Source organism: Phyllobates terribilis, unplaced genomic scaffold (genome assembly GCF_046119375.1).
Source record: "Phyllobates terribilis strain yellow unplaced genomic scaffold, ASM4611937v1 Scaffold_9__5_contigs__length_417890890, whole genome shotgun sequence".
In the NCBI taxonomy this organism is placed as follows: Eukaryota; Metazoa; Chordata; class Amphibia; order Anura; family Dendrobatidae; genus Phyllobates; species Phyllobates terribilis.
This window is the reverse complement of record NW_027362769.1, coordinates 399,043,066-399,062,375: the sequence shown is the minus strand read 5'-3', so window position 1 is coordinate 399,062,375 and position 19,310 is coordinate 399,043,066. Positions and strand designations below refer to the sequence as shown.

General features: G+C 45.4%; 1 protein-coding gene across 1 annotated transcript in view; it reads left to right on the top strand.

Moving 5' to 3' along the window:
- Nucleotides 1–16,290: 16,290 nt before the first annotated feature.
- The window catches only part of LOC141162608 (perforin-1-like), a 59,984-nt gene continuing 56,964 nt past the window's right edge, over nucleotides 16,291–19,310 (top strand). Inside the window, exon 1 of the mRNA XM_073648879.1 lies at nucleotides 16,291–16,549. Within this exon, the coding sequence (XP_073504980.1) occupies nucleotides 16,521–16,549 (29 nt within the window). The 5' untranslated portion in view covers nucleotides 16,291–16,520. The remainder of the gene's footprint in view (nucleotides 16,550–19,310) is intronic.

The window sequence follows — 19,310 nt, the reverse complement described above, 5'->3', positions numbered from 1 at the left end:
CAAGCGGTGCTGGATTCTCTCAGAGCCACGGGTGTTAGAACCTTGCTGTTAGGTTTTTTTTCCTTTGCTGGTCACATGACCTTGTTGGCCTATTTAATCCTGCTCCGCCCTTCTGGCTTTGCTGGACTTCATTGTATATCTACTTTCTAGCTAGCCTGTGCTCTGTATCTAGCTCTGTTAGTTTGCTTGGTCTACGGACCTCTATGTTCTATCTATTTTGTTTGTTCGTCTGTCTGCTACTATTTCTGTTAGGAGGTGTCCCATATTCCTCCCAGTCCTTAGTACTTGTAGGGATTCCCTCCCCACATCTATAGGTCTCCGTACAGACTAGATTAGGACTTTAGCAGGTCTGATCGCAGGATCAGGTTCCCTGTTACATCGTAGGGATTCAGCTGAGTCCTATAGTAGGGACAGATCTCCTCTCTTTCCTTAGCTTTGGTAGCAGAACATAACAACGGGGTTAACGGCAAACCCCAAAAAATGTGCGATAGGGCCAGAGGAAGCCCGATATTTCGGGTAGGCCGAGGAGCTATCAAGCCCCAAATCAATAAAGTTGAGGCCATAAAAAACTGGCCTAAACCGTCAAGTACAAAACAGGTGAGGGCGTTCCTTGGGTATTACCACCAGTTTATACCTAATTTGGCTGGGCGAACGGCGGCCCTGACCAATCTCTTGAAAGGAAAAAAATCGGTAATGGTTTGGTGGACTCTTCAGGCAGAAGAAGCTTTTCAGTCCATGAAGTTGGCCCTGTGTGGACAGCCGGTCCTCATCAGCCCCAACTTCAAGGAAACCTTCATTGTACAGACAGATGCCTCGGAGGTAGGCCTAGGGGCAGTATTGTCACAAAATGTGAATGGTGAAGTCACTCGTCACTCGTCCAAGTATCATAGTGCTCGAGATGTTCCTTACTCGGCGAGTATCTTTGAATGTTCGGGTTGGAGCTCGAGTCCCCGTCCCACATGTTTGGCGCATATTAGGCAGCCAATTAACACGCAGGGATTGCCTGAAAGTCACTGTAATGACGCAGCCATGTTGGTTGTGGCACTACAGTGATTGGCTGGGCGAACAGTGTCATTGGGTCTATATAAGAGCTGGGACTCTATGCTCGTCACAGTCTACTGGTCAAAGACACAGAGTAGGGAGAGCTGCAGCTGAGCGAGGGAGAGAATTGGCGCTTATTTTACGCAGTAATTCCACACCACAATTATTAACCTACACTAACAGTCCTTGTAAGGGCTCATTCTGATGAATATTAATCCTCCTGATAGCACTAGTTAAGCAGAGTTTGTGAATACCTAGTATAGTACAGAATAGTGTCCATTGCATGTTGTTTCTGCTGCTGTTACTCATATCCATAGCCCTAGATATCAGGGCAAATAATATTCTTTTTGCTCTTAATCCTCATAATTTTGGTGAAAAGCAATATAAGACACCATTTTTACTGCTCCATTTGCTTGATAATAGCATACAACCAGATTTGGTTGATTTGGTTAGCACTGCTATATTATGAAGGCAGAGACACTTGTCCATCATCGCAGGTGGTCAAATATTACTTTCGTAATAATCCTGAATTTTTTGGGAAGCTGCAAAACATTAAACTCCATTTAAAGTGTGCCAGTTGTGCATTGAGAACATATCCACACTTGGTCGCTAACCAATAGCATCGCTATACTGCCACTGCATCTCTACGTGGTCATCAGACGTGATCAAATATTATTGCGGTAATAATCTTGACATTTTTTGCAAGCTGCAAAATATTATACTCCAGTTGTGTGCTCAAAACATATCCACATTTGGTTGCTGACCAACAGCATCGCTATACTGCCACTGCATTAAAAATTGGTCATCATACGTGATCAAATATTACAAGCTGCAAAATATTATACTCCATTTAAAATGGGCAAGGCGCGTGATAAGGGACAGAGAAGTAGACGTGATGTGGATGGTGCACGCAGAGGCCAAGGCAGTGGGCACGATGAAACTGTGCCTGCTGAGGGAGCAAAACAAGCACCCATATCATGTCGACCTAGCTTCCTGTCCCAATTTCTAGGGGGCCGCGGAACACCTCCACTCTTGAACCCAGACCAGTGTGAAAAGTTGTTGTTTGGATAGCAGATAATGCTTCCAATCAGTTTGCCACCACCACCCTGTCTTCCACACAGTCCAGTCTCAGTAGACATGAGTCTGAACAACATAATCCTCACCCTGATCCTCCTTCCTCCCATCATGCGGAGTGCCCAGAGACAAGTGATCCCACACTTGGACACTCCGAAGAGCTGTTCACATTTCCATTTTATTCATTCTGGCATCTCGCTCTGTCCGCTACAAGCAGGATATAAGGAGATCGCATGGTGGTCAATGAAGTCACTGACCTAACCTGGGAAGTTGACAAGCATAGCGAGGACAGCAACACAGAGGGGGAGAGAGGTGTAGCACCACAACAGGCAGGAAGAAGTGGGGTGGCCACAGACACAAGGCTGGCAACTCATCCCCAAAACGAGGGTTGCCAGTCCAACTGTTAGGTCTTCGCAAGTCTGGCTCTTTTTTAAATACTGTACAGTTAACCCAAAAAAGGCCATTTGCAACTTCTGCCATGCCTGCATCAGCAGGGGCAGCAAAACTACCAGCCTGACCACCACCAGCATGCTCAGGCACATGACAGCAAAGCACCTGATTAGTTGGGCTGAACGCCAGGATCCAGAAAGCGCATCTGCGGGTGACACTACTGACTTTTCCGCTGTTGTGCATGCACGCCAGTCCCCTGTCCATGACGCAAGCAGAAATGTCTCACACCCTGCACCAGTCATTGCACACTTGCAACCACCACCATCAGCAACCATGTCCATGTCCTTGTCCCTGCGCAGAGTTCAGTTGTCCCTACCCTAGTCCTTGGAACGCAAGTGCAAATACGCAACCACCCACCCACAGGTCACAATACTAAACTGCCACATTTCTAGACTGTTTGCACTTGAAATGTTGCCTTTTAGGCTTGTGGAGATGGAAGCTTTCTACAACCTTATGGCGGTGGATGTCCCTCGGTACTCGGTCCCCAGCCTCCACTATTTCTCTAGGTGTGCCGTCCCCACATTACACAAGCACATGTCCCAGAACATTACTCATGCCCTCACCAACGCAGTTACTGTGAAGGTCCACCTAACCACAGACACATGGACAGGTGTTTGTGGCCAGGGATGGTACATTTTACCGACGGCTCACTGGGTGAATATTGTGGAAGCTGGGTCCTAGAGTGAGACAGATTTAAGAAGGTGTCTGTAATGCAAAACAAAGAGATCTTCTGCAACCAACTGCAGAGCGTTCACCTCTGATGCTGAAACCCACATCCTCTCCTATGGACCATAACCCTTCCAGTGCACCAAGATTATAGGGCATGACGTTGGTGACGAGAATCTACAATACTCGAAATCTGAAACTCCAGATTACCATCAACCATTATTGGGGGAGGGCTCAAGATATTCCACATATTTCTTGGGTAGGGCCCTGTGAAAGACATTGTGGACCTTAAGGGCCTGAGGTAGCTCAAGACGAAATGCTGCTGGGTTAATTACGGTGGTTATTTTATAGGGACCAATAAACCTAGGTCCCAGCTTCCAAGAAGGAACTTTCAACTTGATATTCCTGTTAGACAACCACACAAAGTCATTCACATTCAGGTCCAGACCTGGCAAGCGTTTTCTGTCAGCCATACGTTTATACCTGCCTGCCATGATCTTCAAATTACTCAGAACCACCTGCCACACCGAGAAGAGTGACGAAGCAAAACTCAGGAACCCCTGAACCTCCTCCCCCACTAAAAGTACCAAACTGTGGGTGGTAACCGGATGCACCAAAGAACGGTGACCTGCCAGTGGATTCCTGACTATGATTATTAATGGCAAATTCTGCCAGCGGTAAGTAGGATGCCCAATCCTCCTGATTTTCAGATACACCTGAGGTAGGTCTCCAAATTCTGATTGATGCGCTTGGTCTGTCCGTTCGACTGAGGATGAGGAAAGAGATGATTGGCATGCACTCTGTCGGGGACGAGGTGCTGATGCAATGGGCATATATTGCCCTACTAGCAGCTCGAGATGAATTCATCGCACTCTCTAGTATAGATGCATCTACAATTCTGCATCTTCAATACTAGAGAGTGTGATGAATTAATTGTGAACTGTTGTGGTGGTATATCTGCTCTCCATTTTTTTCGAACATACTTTTTTATTTTTTTCTAGGCTCCTATGCTGTTTATAATATTTTGTTTTTGAAAGTCAATGATCAATCAAGGTTTATTTGTATTGAATCCCTGAGTCTATGGGAACTGTCACAAGGAAATAGATCAGAAAATTAAAAAGAAAGCTGTAAGCAATTGAATATGTTCAGATTTACAGTCTAGCAGGTCGTATAGATAGGTATTTTTACAATTGCATTTTAGTCAGGTACAAATGTCCCTGAAGATAACAATGTCCAATAACTTGTAATATTTACAGATTTTTTTTCTTAATTGTTTTATTAAATGGAGTCTGGCATCCCAAAAACTCAAATCACACCACTTATACATTCAGGTAGTGGACTTAGCCCCTATAAAAATCATACTGAAGTGTAGGTTATATTAAAAAAAACAAATTTTAGTACATACAGTACAGACCAAAAGTTTGGACACACCTTCTCATTTAAAGATTTTTCTGTATTTTCATGACTATGAAAATTGTACATTCACACTGAAGTCAGCAAAACCATGAATTAACACATGTGGAATTATATACTTAACAAAAAAGTGTGAAACAACTGAAAATATGTCTTATATTCTAGGGTCTTCAAAGTAGCCACCTTTTGCTTTGATGACTGTGACGCGCCCCCTGGGCCGTGGGGTACCCGGTGCCGGGCCGGTAGATGCCGGGGGATGTCACAGTGGCGGTGACCTGGTCCGTGACCCAAGGCAGTCAATCAAAAAGGGGAATTTTTACAGGGGATTATGTACAAAGTTCGTGACGCCACCTGTGGTATGCGGCTAATGGAGCCGCCGCTGCGGAGCAGGTCCTCTGGAGCTGATGTTACTGCAGCAGGGATGGTGTGACTCTCCACAGGTAGAACTTAGCTCCAGGACAGTGTAGATGTTATGGGTTATGCTGGGCATTGTATTGCAGGGGTTGATGGCACAGCAATAATTAGTCCACAACTTAATGGCGGTTTCCTCTTATCTTTACTGGTGGTGATTAGACAAGCCGGGACTAGGGTACTGGCTACACTACAAATGGAAGTCTGGGCAGCCTGGAAACAAGTAAAGAATCCTCCTTGCCAGGTGAAGTTGGAGGCCTTCCCTTTCCCTTAAACTCTTTGGCCCTGCTGCTTGTAGCTGTGCGGTGGCCCTCGTCCCTGAGTGCAACGTTTCTGTGCTTACCCGTATGGCAGGCAGCTCAGGCCTTGCTGGTGCGTCGCTCCCACGTGGCGGTGCTGGGCCCTCTGTGCTGCTGAGCCTCCGGGCGTGTGATGGGGCCAGGCGACCTGCAGTCTCCTGCCCTCCGGTTTCTGCTGCTGGGCCTTCAGTGCCCCACAGCCTCGGACTCCCGTGTCCGGTTCTTCTGTGTCCCTCTGGGGTGAACTGCCGCGCAGCTCCACTCCCCAGCTCCTCTCTCCTTGACGTCCGGACTTCGACTCCTCACACTAAGTTTAACTAACCCCGCCTCCAGATCCCAGTTGCCAAAGGGAGGAGCTCTCCTTGCTGGTTTGGAGCCAGGAAAGTGTTGCATGCTTAGCAAAACCTGATTAGGGGACCCCTGCTTGCTTCCAGGCATGGCATCACCTCTTGTGAGGGAGGCAATGCCACTGTGGCAACCGGACCTCTGGGGTGCCACATTCCACCCTAGTTAACTTCAGTACTCCCGGACTGAGGATACCTTTTAAAATTAACAATTAACAATTCACATTACAAACAGTGTAACAAGTCAAAAATTACAAACACCCAACAAAAATTTAAAGCAGTCACTGCGGCGCTTAGTGCTTACACCACAATCCTGGTAACTGTAATTTGGCTGGTGGGAACCGCATCAACCCACTTTGTGAATCGTCTCAGGGCATGGCTTCAGGGCACTCTTTCATTGGGCCTGGTCTTCAGCCACGCCTGCGGTTTATTTTCTAGGCCTATTAGTAACTATATTCGATATTGTCCTGACCACACCTAGTCCTGTGGTCCAATTGTCCATAAATTTAACAAATATACTTTTCCAAAATTATTTAACAGGTACAACTATAAACAACATACACTTTTTAGTTCTCTTATACTTTATACTTTAGTTTCTCCAGCGAGCAGGGAACTGACCTTTTGTACTCCTTGTCTATCTACGTAGTACGTTAGTTGTCACTGCCCTACCCTGGTCCCTAGTGTCTACACCTGGTGTGGTGGATTCAGTGTGAATTACACTACAGGTAGTTTGAGGTAACACTAGTAAGCTGGGTAATCTCCTATGAATTCTTTGGCTCACCCTGGGTACGACAGGTTCAATGCTAGCAGAGGGTAGATTTGTTATGAACTGCTACAAGCACTAAAGAAAGAAAGGAAGACTGTCCCTACGATAGGACTAAGCTGATTCCCTACGATGCAGCGAGGGACCTGTTCCTTGTGAACAGACCCGCCTCAGTCCTCGGCTAGTCTGAACGCAGACCTATAGATATAAGGGAGGGGTCCCTACAAGAACTAAGGACTGGAAAGAAGTTGGACACCTCCTAGCAGAAATTGTAGCAGGAAAAAGACAAAAACAAAAAGTACAAAGTGGTCCAAGGACCAAACAAACTACTGAGTAAGGTACAAGGCACCTGGCTAGCTCAAGAGTAAAAGTAACACTGAAGTCCAGCAAAGCCAGAAGGGCGGAGCTGGATTATAAAGGTAGAAAGTCATGAGACCAACAAGACAGAAAAAAAAACTAACAGGAGGGTTCTAACAGTACCCCCCCTTCTATGAGGATCCTCCGGATCCTCCAGGCCCAGGTCTATCAGGTAACCTCCTGTGAAACGCTCCGACAAGTCTAGGAGCAGAGACATCATTCGCCCTTACCCAGGAGTTATCCTCGGGACCGAAACCTTTCCAAGCAACGAGATACTATAATCTCCCTCTATGCCATCTAGAATTAAGAATGCGAGAAATTTCATATTCCCCGTCTTCCACCACCGGAGGAATAGGGATAGTGGCATCCCTATCCGAAACATCAGCTTTTTTCAATAAGGAAACATGAAACACCGGATTAATCTTCAAGGAGGTGGGAACCTCCAACCTAACAGCAGATTGGTTAACTACCTGAAGGACCTTAAACGGCCCTACAAACTTCGGGCCCAATTTCTTAGAAGGAATCCTCAACCGCAAATTCTTAGAGGACAACCAAACCATGTCACCAACCGTAAACAAAACCTCTTGACGTTTCCTGTCAAAGTACCTCTTGGATTTTTTGTTAGCTTCTTGAAGTTTACCACGTACATCAGTCCAAACGCTCTCCAAATCACCGGAAAAATTCTCCTCCTCTGGCACAGCCGATACCAATTTAGAGAAAGACCCAAACGACGGATGTCTCCCAGTACAACAAAAAAAAGGAGAACACCCAGCAGAAGAGGATGTATGGTTGTTAAGAGCAAATTCAGCAAGTGTCAGAAACTCAGACCACCCCTCTTGATTGTCTGCCACAAAACACCGCAAAACCAGTTCAAAATCCTGGTTCTTTCTTTCTGTCTGTCCATTAGACTCAGGATGATATCCAGAAGAAAATGACAAATGGACTTCGAACCTGTCACAAAAAGCATGCCAAAAACAAGCCACGAACTGAGGTCCCCTATCGGAAACAATGTCGGTAGGAACACCATGGAGTCTGACAATTTCCTTAACAAACGCCTTAGCGAGTGTCTTAGCGCAGGGCAGTTTGATGAAAAGAACCAAGTGACACATCTTGCTAAAACGGTCCACGACCACCCAGATGACCGTGAAACCTTCAGAGGCAGGAAGGTCAGTAATAAAATCCATAGCAAGATGTGTCCAAGGAGCACTACAAAAATCCACAAGAGGGCAAAGCAACCCTGCAGCAGGAGCATGTGAAGACTTAGATCTACCACACACAGTACATTGACGCACCCACTTAATGACTTCCTTCTGCCATCCAGGCCACCAAAAACTGCGACCTACAAGTCTCTTAGTCTCAGAAATTCCTGGATGACCTGCCAACCGAGACTCATGACACTCCATAAACAAATCTCTCCTAAAGTTCCTAGGCACAAATAACCTCCCATGGGGAGTGTTAGATGGGGCATCCTCCTGGGCTTTCAGAATCCCATCTTCCAAAACGGAGTCCAATGCTGCTATCACAACACCTTCCTGTAAAATGCTCTCCTCCTCCTCGGTACCAACCATGGGAGAAAAGCTGCGAGATAAAGCATCAGCTTTAACATTCTTGGTACCTGAGATGTAAGTAACAGAAAAATTAAACCGCGAAAAAAAAGTGCCCACCTAGCCTGACGAGCATTCAAGCGCTTGGCAGCATCAAGATAGATCAGATTCTTATGATCAGTGAAAACCTGAATGGGAAATTTAGCACCTTCCAAGAGGTGACGCCAATGTTCAAATGGGAGTTTAATAGCCAGCAATTCCCGATTACCAACATCGTAATTAAGTTCGGTCTCAGAAAAAAATTTTGAAAAAAAGGCACAGGGATGTACTCCATCCTTGTTTTCCTGAGACATAACAGCACCGACCCCCACCGAAGAAGCATCCACCTCGACCAAAAAAGGCTTGGTCTCATCAGGCTGCATAAGGATGGGGGCAGAACTGAACCTCTCCTTGAGATACACAAAAGCTTCAATGGCCTCAGTAGTCCACTGAACCGTATTCGCACCTTTCCTGGTGAGATCGGTCAGCGCCTTAACAATTATAGAAAAATTCTTAATGAATTTTCTGTAATAATTGGCGAAACCCAAAAATCTCTGTATTGATTTCAAACCAATAGGCCTAGGCCATTCCTGCACCGCCTGAACCTTCACCGGGTCCATCTCAAAGCCCTCGCTGGAGATAATGTAGCCCAAAAAACTAATTCACTGCACAGCGAACTCACATTTCTCCAGCTTAGCAAAAAGTGAATTGTCACTTAACAACTGCAATACCTCACGTACACTCTGCCAATGAGACTCCAGATCCGGCGAATAAATCAAGATGTCATCCAAATACACCACCACATTCTTACCGATCAACGGTCTTAGGATGTCATTAATAAGGTTCTGAAAAAACGCTGGTGCGTTGGTAAGACCAAAAGGCATAACCAGATTCTCAAAATGACCCACCGGAGTGTTAAAAGCAGTTTTCCATTCACCACCTTCCTTCATTCGTAACAAATTGTATGCCCCCGCAGATCAATTTTAGAGAACCACTTGGCCCCCACTAACTGGTTGAACAAGTCAGGAATTAACGGCAGTGGGTAGGAATTGCGTACGGTAATTTTATTAATTTCGCGAAAGTCCAGACATGGACGTAAACCGACGTCCTTTTTTTTTTACAAAAAAAAATCCAACAGCCACAGGTGACTTAGAAGGTCTAATGTGACCGGCGGCCAAGCTTGTCTGCATGTATTCCTCCAAGGCCTTTCTCTCAGGGATAGTCAGATTAAATAAGTGACTCTTGGGAAGAGTAGCTCCAGGAACAAACTCAATGGTGCAATCATAGTCCCTATGAGGAGGTAAAATTTGCGACTCCTCCTCAGAAAAAACCTTCCAAAAATCCTGAATAGGTACAGGTAATTCCCCTTTTTCCACAGCAGCAATGCGACCGTTACAACATTTATCATAACACTTAGGACTCCAAGACTTAATTTCATTGGTAGACCAGTCCAGTACAGGATTGGGCAATTTTAACCAAGGTAACCCCAAAACCACTGGAGAAGGCAAATTATTTAATACCGCCAAATTCTCTTGGTGAATACCATTAATGGTGAGGGGAAATTCAAAAACCTTGTGAGTAATACATTTCAAAGGAGAGCCATCAACAGCAACCACAGAAATAGGAGATGACAAAAGTTTGGATTCTAATTTAAATTTTTCCAAAAATCCCTTATCAATCACATTGAGTGTAGAACCACAATCCACAAATACCCGAAATTCAATCAACTCCTCCTGGAATGAGGTGCTCCCAGAAAGAAATACTCCCTTTAAGTTTAAACAAGCTATACGGGCGTAACTGACCTTTTTTTTTTCTTTGTTCAAACGAAGCACACAGTTCTTAATAAAGTAGTCAGATTTACCGCAATAAAAACATAATCCCTTAGAAAACCTGCAGTCTTTTTCCTGAGAGTGGGGTGACATCGCCCCAATCTCCATCGGTTCTCCACCTTCCGAGCAGACCCTCTGAAAACTAGGAGCTGCCATAGCAGTAGATTTCTCTTCATTAACCCTAGCATGCAGTCTCCTGTCCACACGTATAGTTAATTGCATTGCCTCCTGCAAGGTTCCAGGTGTTGGGAAGGCAATCAGCAGATCCTTAACCCTTTCACCTAGACCAGCAAGAAACAGACATTTTAATGCCGAGTCATTCCATTCCACTTCAGCAGACCACCTTCTGAAGTATGTACAATAATTTTTCACATCACCTGATCCCTGCTTCAAACGTCTTAATTCAGTTTCAGCAGATGAGACTCGATCAGGATCGTTATTCAACAACCCCATAGCAGAAAAACAATCTTCCACTGATCGAAAACACGGATCATTAGGTTGGAGAGAAAAGGCCCATCCCTGTGGTTCTTTGCGCAAAAGTGACATTATAAACCCAATGAGCTGTGATTCATTCCCAGAGGATCTGGGTCTTAAACGAAAATATAATAAACAAGCGTTTTTAAAGGAAGAAAAATCTTGCTGTTTACCATAAAAAAAAATCTGGCAGTCCTACCTTCGGTTCAACAAAATGCGCTCCAGGACAGCTACTCACGTGTTGCTGGAGCTCGGCCACCTCCAAAGACAGTCCCTGCAGGCGTTGAGCCAACTCCTGAACTGACACCATGCTGATATCTGGATTTCTTTCCTTAGACTGTTTTATTTTTGTTTTGGGCTGGACTTACTGTTAAGAACTGCTACAAGCACTAAGGAAAGATAGGAAAACTGTCCCTACAATAGGACTAAGCTGATTCCCTACGATGCAGCAGGGGACCTGTTCCTTGTGAACAGACCCGCCAAAGTCCTCGGTTAGTCTGAACGCAGAACTATAGATATAAGGGAGGGTTCCCTACAAGAACTAAGGACTGGGATATAGTTGGACACCTCCTAGCAGAAATTGTAGCAGAGCAAAGACAAACAAACAAAAAGTACTAGTGGTCCAAGGACCAAGCAAACTACAGAGTTAGGTACAAGGCACCTGGCTAGCTTAAGAGTAATAGAAACACTGAAGTCCAGCAAGGCCAGAAGGGCGAAGCTGGATTATATAGGCAGAAAGTCATGTGACCAACAAAATAGAAACAAAACTAACAGGAGGGTTCTAACACAAGCCTCATCAGGAGTCCGCGTATCTAGATGATATTATCATCTTTAGCACCGACTGGCATACGCACCTATCCCAGGTACAAGCGGTGCTGGATACTCTCAGAGCCACGGGGTTAACGGCAAACCCCAAAAAATGTGCGATAGGGCCAGAGGAAGCCCGATATTTCGGGTAGGCCGAGGAGCTATCAAGCCCCAAATCAATAAAGTTGAGGCCATAAAAAACTGGCCTAAACCGTCAAGTACAAAACAGGTGAGGGCGTTCCTTGGGTATTACCGCCGGTTTATACCTAATTTGGCTAGGCGAACGGCGGCCCTGACCGATCTCTTGAAAGGAAAAAAATCGCTAATGGTTTGGTGGAACCCTCAGGCAGAAGAAGCTTTTCAGTCCATGAAGTTGGCCCTGTGTGGACAGCCGGTCCTCATCAGCCCCAACTTCAAGGAAACCTTCATTGTACAGACAGATGCCTCGGAGGTAGGCCTAGGGGCAGTATTGTCACAAAATGTGAATGGTGAAGTCACTCGTCACTCGTCCAAGCATCATAGTGCTCGAGATGTTCCTTACTCGGCGAGTATCTTTGAATGTTCGGGTTGGAGCTCGAGTCCCCGTCCCACATGTTTGGCGCATATTAGGCAGCCAATTAACACGCAGGGATTGCCTGACAGTCACTTTAATGACGCAGCCATGTTGGTTGTGGCACTACAGTGATTGGCTGGGCGCACAGTGTCATTGGGTCTATATAAGAGCTGGGACTCTATGCTCGTCACAGTCTACTGGTCAAAGACACAGAGTAGGGAGAGCTGCAGCTGAGCGAGGGAGAGAATTGGCGCTTATTTTACGCAGTAATTCCACACCTCAATTATTAACCTACACTAACAGTCCTTGTAAGGGCTCATTCTGATGAATATTAATCCTCCTGATAGTACTAGTTAAGCAGAGTTTGTGAAAACCTAGTAAAGTACAGAATAGGGTCCATTGCATGTTGTTTCTGCTGCTGTTACTCATATCCATAGCCCTAGATATCAGGGCAAATAATATTCTTTTTGCTCTTAATCCTCATAATTTTGGTGAAAAGCAATATAATACACCATTTTTACTGCTCCATTTGCTTGATAATAGCATACAACCAGATTTGGTTGATTTGGTTAGCACTGCTATATTATGAAGGCAGAGACACTTGTCCATCATTGCAGGTGGTCAAATATTACTTTCGTAATAATCCTGAATTTTTTGGGAAGCTGCAAAACATTAAACTCCATTTAAAGTGTGCCAGTTGTGCATTGAGAACATATCCACACTTGGTCGCTAACCAATAGCATCGCTATACTGCCACTGCATCTCTACGTGGTCATCAGACGTGATCAAATATTATTGCGGTAATAATCTTGACATTTTTTGCAAGCTGCAAAATATTATACTCCAGTTGTGTGCTCAAAACATATCCACATTTGGTTGCTGACCAACAGCATCGCTATACTGCCACTGCATTAAAAATTGGTCATCATACGTGATCAAATATTACAAGCTGCAAAATATTATACTCCATTTAAAATGGGCAAGGCGCGTGATAAGGGACAGAGAAGTAGACGTGATGTGGATGGTGCACGCAGAGGCCAAGGCAGTGGGCACGATGAAACTGTGCCTGCTGAGGGAGCAAAACAAGCACCCATATCATGTCGACCTAGCTTCCTGTCCCAATTTCTAGGGGGCCGCGGAACACCTCCACTCTTGAACCCAGACCAGTGTGAAAAGTTGTTGTTTGGATAGCAGATAATGCTTCCAATCAGTTTGCCACCACCACCCTGTCTTCCACACAGTCCAGTCTCAGTAGACATGAGTCTGAACAACATAATCCTCACCCTGATCCTCCTTCCTCCCATCATGCGGAGTGCCCAGAGACAAGTGATCCCACACTTGGACACTCCGAAGAGCTGTTCACATTTCCATTTTATTCATTCTGGCATCTCGCTCTGTCCGCTACAAGCGGGATATAAGGAGATCACATGGTGGTCAATGAAGTCACTGACCCAACCTGGGAAGTTGACAAGCATAGCGAGGACAGCAACACAGAGGGGGAGAGAGGTGTAGCACCACAACAGGCAGGAAGAAGTGGGGTGGCCACAGACACAAGGCTGGCAACTGATCCCCAAAACGAGGGTTGCCAGTCCAACTGTTAGGTCTTCGCAAGTCTGGCTCTTTTTTAAAGACTGTACAGTTAACCCAAAAAAGGCCATTTGCAACTTCTGCCATGCCTGCATCAGCAGGGGCAGCAAAACTACCAGCCTGACCACCACCAGCATGCTCAGGCACATGACAGCAAAGCACCTGATTAGTTGGGCTGAACGCCAGGATCCAGAAAGCGCATCTGCGGGTGACACTACTGACTGTTGCGCTGTTGTGCATGCACGCCAGTCCCCTGTCCATGACGCAAGCAGAAATGACTCCCACCCTGCACCTGTCATTGCACACTTGCAACCACCACCATCAGCAACCATGTCCATGTCCTTGTCCCTGCGCAGAGTTCAGTTGTCCCTACCCTAGTCCTTGGAACGCAAGTGCAAATACGCAACCACCCACCCACTGGTCACAATACTAAACTGCCACATTTCTAGACTGTTTGCACTTGAAATGTTGCCTTTTAGGCTCGTGGATATGGAAGCTTTCCACAACCTTATGGCGGTGGATGTCCCTCGGTACCCGGTCCCCAGCCTCCACTATTTCTCTAGGTGTGCCGTCCCCACATTACACAAGCACATGTCCCAGAACATTACTCATGCCCTCACCAACGCAGTTATTGTGAAGGTCCACCTAACCACAGACACATGGACAGGTGCTTGTGGCCAGGGATGGTACATTTTACCGACGGCACACTGGGTGAATATTGTGGAAGCCGGGAACCAGTCGGACCCTGGGGCGGAACACGTCCTCCTGACGCCGAGAGTTGTCGCCCCTGATTGCCCCCACATTCTACAGCTCCTGCACCTCCTCTTTCTCTTCCTCTTCAGCCTCCATCTCCGAAACTACCACATCAGTCGCAAGTTGGAAGCACTGCAGCATGGCCAAGCGGCAACAGGCTCTGCTGAAGCTAATCTGCTTAGGTGACAAACCGCACACCGCAGCAGAGCTGTTGAAATCTGTAACAGAGCAGGCAGATCTGTGGCTCTCACCACTGAACTTACAACTAGACATGGTCATATGTGACAATGGCCAGAGCCTGGTGGCGGCTCTGAATCTTGGCAACCTCGCACACGTACCATGATTGGCCTATGTGCTCAAGTTAGTGGTTCAGTGGTTTCTCAAAACCTACATAGATCTGCCTGAGCTGCTTGTGAAAATACGTTGTGTGTGCTCATTTCCGAAAGTTAGTTACAGCTTCGCCGCTTTGGCAGTGCTTCAGCAGTGTTTGCAGCTTCAAGGTCACCATGCATTGCAACTCACTGTTGCATATGTTGGGAAGGATTTGTGAGCAGCAGAGGGCAGTTGTCGAGTATCAGCTTCAACATGCCCGTCAATATTCTGGTCAGCCTCCGCACATAAGAGCTGATGCGTGGGCATAGATGTCTGACATCTGTGCCATTCTCCAAAACTTTGAGGACTCGACCAAGATAGTGAGCAGCGTTAACGCCATAATTAGCGTCACCATCCCGCTTCTCTGTCTACTGAAACATCTGCTGCTGACAATTAAAAATGAGGCGTTGCAGGTGGAGCACGATGAAATAGAGCAAGGAACTATGCAGGCTGAAGCTACACAGCCCAGCCTCATCTCAAAGCGAATTGGGTGATACTGAGGAGGAGGAAAAGGTGCACAGTGTAGGAAAAACAAAGTGCAACACGAAGGGAACAGGGGAAGGGTGCCCAGACACTAGGTAAAGGGGGAGTAGAGATCTCCTAGGCTGATCTAATATCACCCTGTCTCCCCTACCATTCCCATATTGGTTCCTCACCAATCGCTGAACAGAAAACCTAAGCCCTGTATCTCCCTAGAGCTTGACCCTAGATAGGGAAGGGGGGGTGAGCACTGGTCAGTCCCCACTAATAACTAAAGACAACAAGGGAGACAAACACAGGGGGAAGCAACTTAGCTTGAGCCGACTTCAAAGAGATTACACCAAACATCCTCCAAGCACCAGAGAGGAAGTGAACAACTGCAATAGCTCCAAGCCTTCTCAAGGGAACACATGAATATCATCGACGTAGAAAACTGAAAGTATTTGAACATCCAGGCCAGGATGTCAATCAGACCAGGAGGAAGGTAGCTGCTGGGTCCTAGAGTGAGACAGATTTAAGAAGGTGTCTGTAATGCAAAACAAAGAGATCTTCTGCAACCAACTGCAGAGTGACTGTTTGTCACATCTGACACACCCGTGACAGTACCCCCCCCCCCCCTCTACGAGTGGCCTCCGGACACTCAGGACCAGGTTTCTCAGAATAAGATGTGTGGAATGAACAGACCAGCTTGGGAGCGTTCACCTCTGATGCTGAAACCCACATCCTCTCCTATGGACCATAACCCTTCCAGTGCACCAAGATTATAGGGCATGACGTTGGTGACGAGAATCTACAATACTCGAAATCTGAAACACTAGATTACCATCAACCATTATTGGGGGAGGGCTCAAGATATTCCACATATTTCTTGGGTAGAGCCCTGTGAAAGACATTGTGGACCTTAAGGGCCTGAGGTAGCTCAAGACGAAATGCTGCTGGGTTAATTACGGCGGTTATTTTATAGGGACCAATAAACCTAGGTCCCAGCTTCCAAGAAGGAACTTTCAACTTGATATTCCTGTTAGACAACCACACAAAGTCATTCACATTCAGGTCCAGACCTGGCAAGTGTTTTCTGTCAGCCATACGTTTATACCTGTCTCCCATGATCTTCAAATTACTCAGAACCACCTGCCACACCGAGAAGAGTGACGAAGCAAAACTCCTCAGGGACCCCTGAACCTCCTCCCCCACTAAAAGTACCAAACTGTGGGTGGTAACCGGATGCACCAAAGAACGGGGACCTGCCAGTGGATTCCTGACTATGATTATTAATGGCAAATTCTGCCAGCGGTAAGTAGGATGCCCAATCCTCCTGATTTTCGGAGACAAAACACCTGAGGTATGTCTCCAAATTCTGATTGATGCGCTTGGTCTGTCCGTTCGACTGAGGATGAGGAAAGAGATGATTGGCATGCACTCTGTCGGGGACGAGGTGCTGATGCAATGGGCATATATTGCCCTACTAGCAGCTCGAGATGAATTCATCGCACTCTCTAGTATAGATGCATCTACAATTCTGCATCTTCAATACTAGAGAGTGTGATGAATTAATTGTGAACTGTTGTGGTGGTATGTCTGCTCTCCATTTTTTTCGAACATACTTTTTTATTTTTTTCTAGGCTCCTATGCTGTTTATAATATTTTGTTTTTGAAAGTCAATGATCAATCAAGGTTTATTTGTATTGAATCCCTGAGTCTATGGGAACTGTCACAAGGAAATAGATCAGAAAATTAAAAAGAAAGCTGTAAGCAATTGAATATGTTCAGATTTACAGTCTAGCAGGTCGTATAGATAGGTATTTTTACAATTGCATTTTAGTCAGGTACAAATGTCCCTGAAGATAACAATGTCCAATAACTTGTAATATTTACAGATTTTTTTCTTAGTTGTTTTATTAAATGGAGTCTGGCATCCCAAAAACTCAAATCACACCACTTATACATTCAGGTAGTGGACTTAGCCCCTATAAAAATCATACTGAAGTGTAGGTTATATTAAAAAAACACATTTTAGTACATATGTAAATGAGGAGTCCGCAGTACACCTTTGGCGTGACCAAGGATTCCGTGCACCCTAAGCATCCTCCACACTTTGCTTCAGCACCATTGAATCCTCTTTCCTGCACATTCACGCTAACACGGCAGGAGCTGAGAGCACGTACAGCGTCAGTGTGGGTGTGCTCTTATACCTCTTTCCTGTCTGCAGGGGGATGAGAACATGCACGCAATTACACTGTGTGCCCCCTCGGCTGATACTGTGTCCATATCCTTCTTTTCTATCATACTTTTTTTTCTTCTTCCTATTCTTTGCTTCTTCTTAATCTTCTTCTACACATACTTCGATTTCCCTTTCTTTGTGTCTTCTCCTTCCTCTTCACTAGGCTCCTCATCTGTTGTTCTGTGTAATTGTCATACTCTATGACTATCACTGGAGAACCTGCCTCATCCATGGAGTACCAGAACAGTTGATTGGTTCCAGTGAGAACTGTGTAATGGGTCATCCTTCCCCCAGTTTTGCTGCTAGTACATCTAACAATTTAACACTGGCTTCCAGGTTCTCTCACTGATTATGGTTGATGTCAAGGCCATCATACGATCATCACGTTATTATTGGAGAATTCTAACAAAAATAAATTGTCCAAAGCTGAAAACAGCCTTAATCTCTTCTTTTTATCCTTAACTTTTCTTCTTCTCCTCTCCATTTTATTCAGCCTATTTATTTATGATTTCTTCATCTTCTTACTTCAGTTCTTTGTATTTTCCTTTCTTGTTTCCCAATTCCAGTATAGCTTCATAAGGAAAGTCAAAACCTGGGCAATGCTATGGTTGTACCACTTTATGACTCTGTTTTTTTTTTAGAGGGTAGGGTAAATTGGTCAGGAAAAAGTGAATTAAGGTGAGGTCTATAAAAGGTAAGGTGGCGAAGAAGAAGCTAGTACACACAGAGAACAGGAGCTAGAAGTTTCTGTGGGCATCTAGCTCAAAACCCAAGTAGGCATTCTGTATTTGAGCTGTGATAAAATCTGAAGTCTTCCTCCTAGAGAATCTCAGCATTGCAGCTGGCTCACAAGGCCACATTTGGTTGGAGGTTCAGGTGTCTTCAGTGGTGTCAGCAGCTCCCCAACCTTTTCCTGATTGTCACTCCCACACGGCAATTCTGGGTGAATGGAAGATATATCAGGTTGTGTTATCTTAATGAGTGGACAGATGGGGTCTGTCCAAAGTAAACCTGATGGCGATGAGAGAAGATGCCAGAGATTTTCCTTGATTGACTGCCACAACAGATACTCTGAACGCCTTCTCCATCCAAAAGCTTATTGGTTACTTCCTCTGCTGTTGCTTTCTAAAGTCTTAACAGATCAGGCAAGATCAAGTTTCATTAATTTTTTATCTTGAGGAGCATGTTTCTCTTGTTCCTGAGAATGTGTGAAAAAATCTGTTAGAACGATCCCCCTCAATCCATACCTGATGTTACAGAACTACGAGCTGTCCAACAACCTGAAGATATTACAAATGACGGCATGTTAATTGATAGACCCCTGTACAGTGTCCATTTTAGTACATGATCAGATATCAAAATCAAACATCAGAATGAAGTCATTTTCAGGCTAAATACCCTGTCTAGCAAGTGATTTTGACAAGTGATCCTGACAAGTGACTTTGACAAGTGATTTTGATAAGCGACTTTTACAACTGTAATAATAATTAGTGTTGAGCCACCCCCGTAGTGTTCGAGTTCGGTTCGGTTCGTCGAACACCCGTGTGTTCGCCGAACTGTTCGTCGAACACCTTTGAACACCGTTAAAACCAATGGCAGGCAAACAAAAACACATAGAAACACATAGAAAACACCTTCAAAGGTGTCCAAAAGCTGACAAACTGCTCAGAAGACACAACTAACACATGGAAAAGTGACAAGTACATATAGTCATGCGAAAAGAAAAGAGGTGGAGGAGTAAAAGGAGGGGGAGACACAGATATAGGCATGTCATGCCCTTCTAAAATCCAAAAAGTGAGAAGCCGACAAGGCCAGTCCGTTCCTGCCCGTACC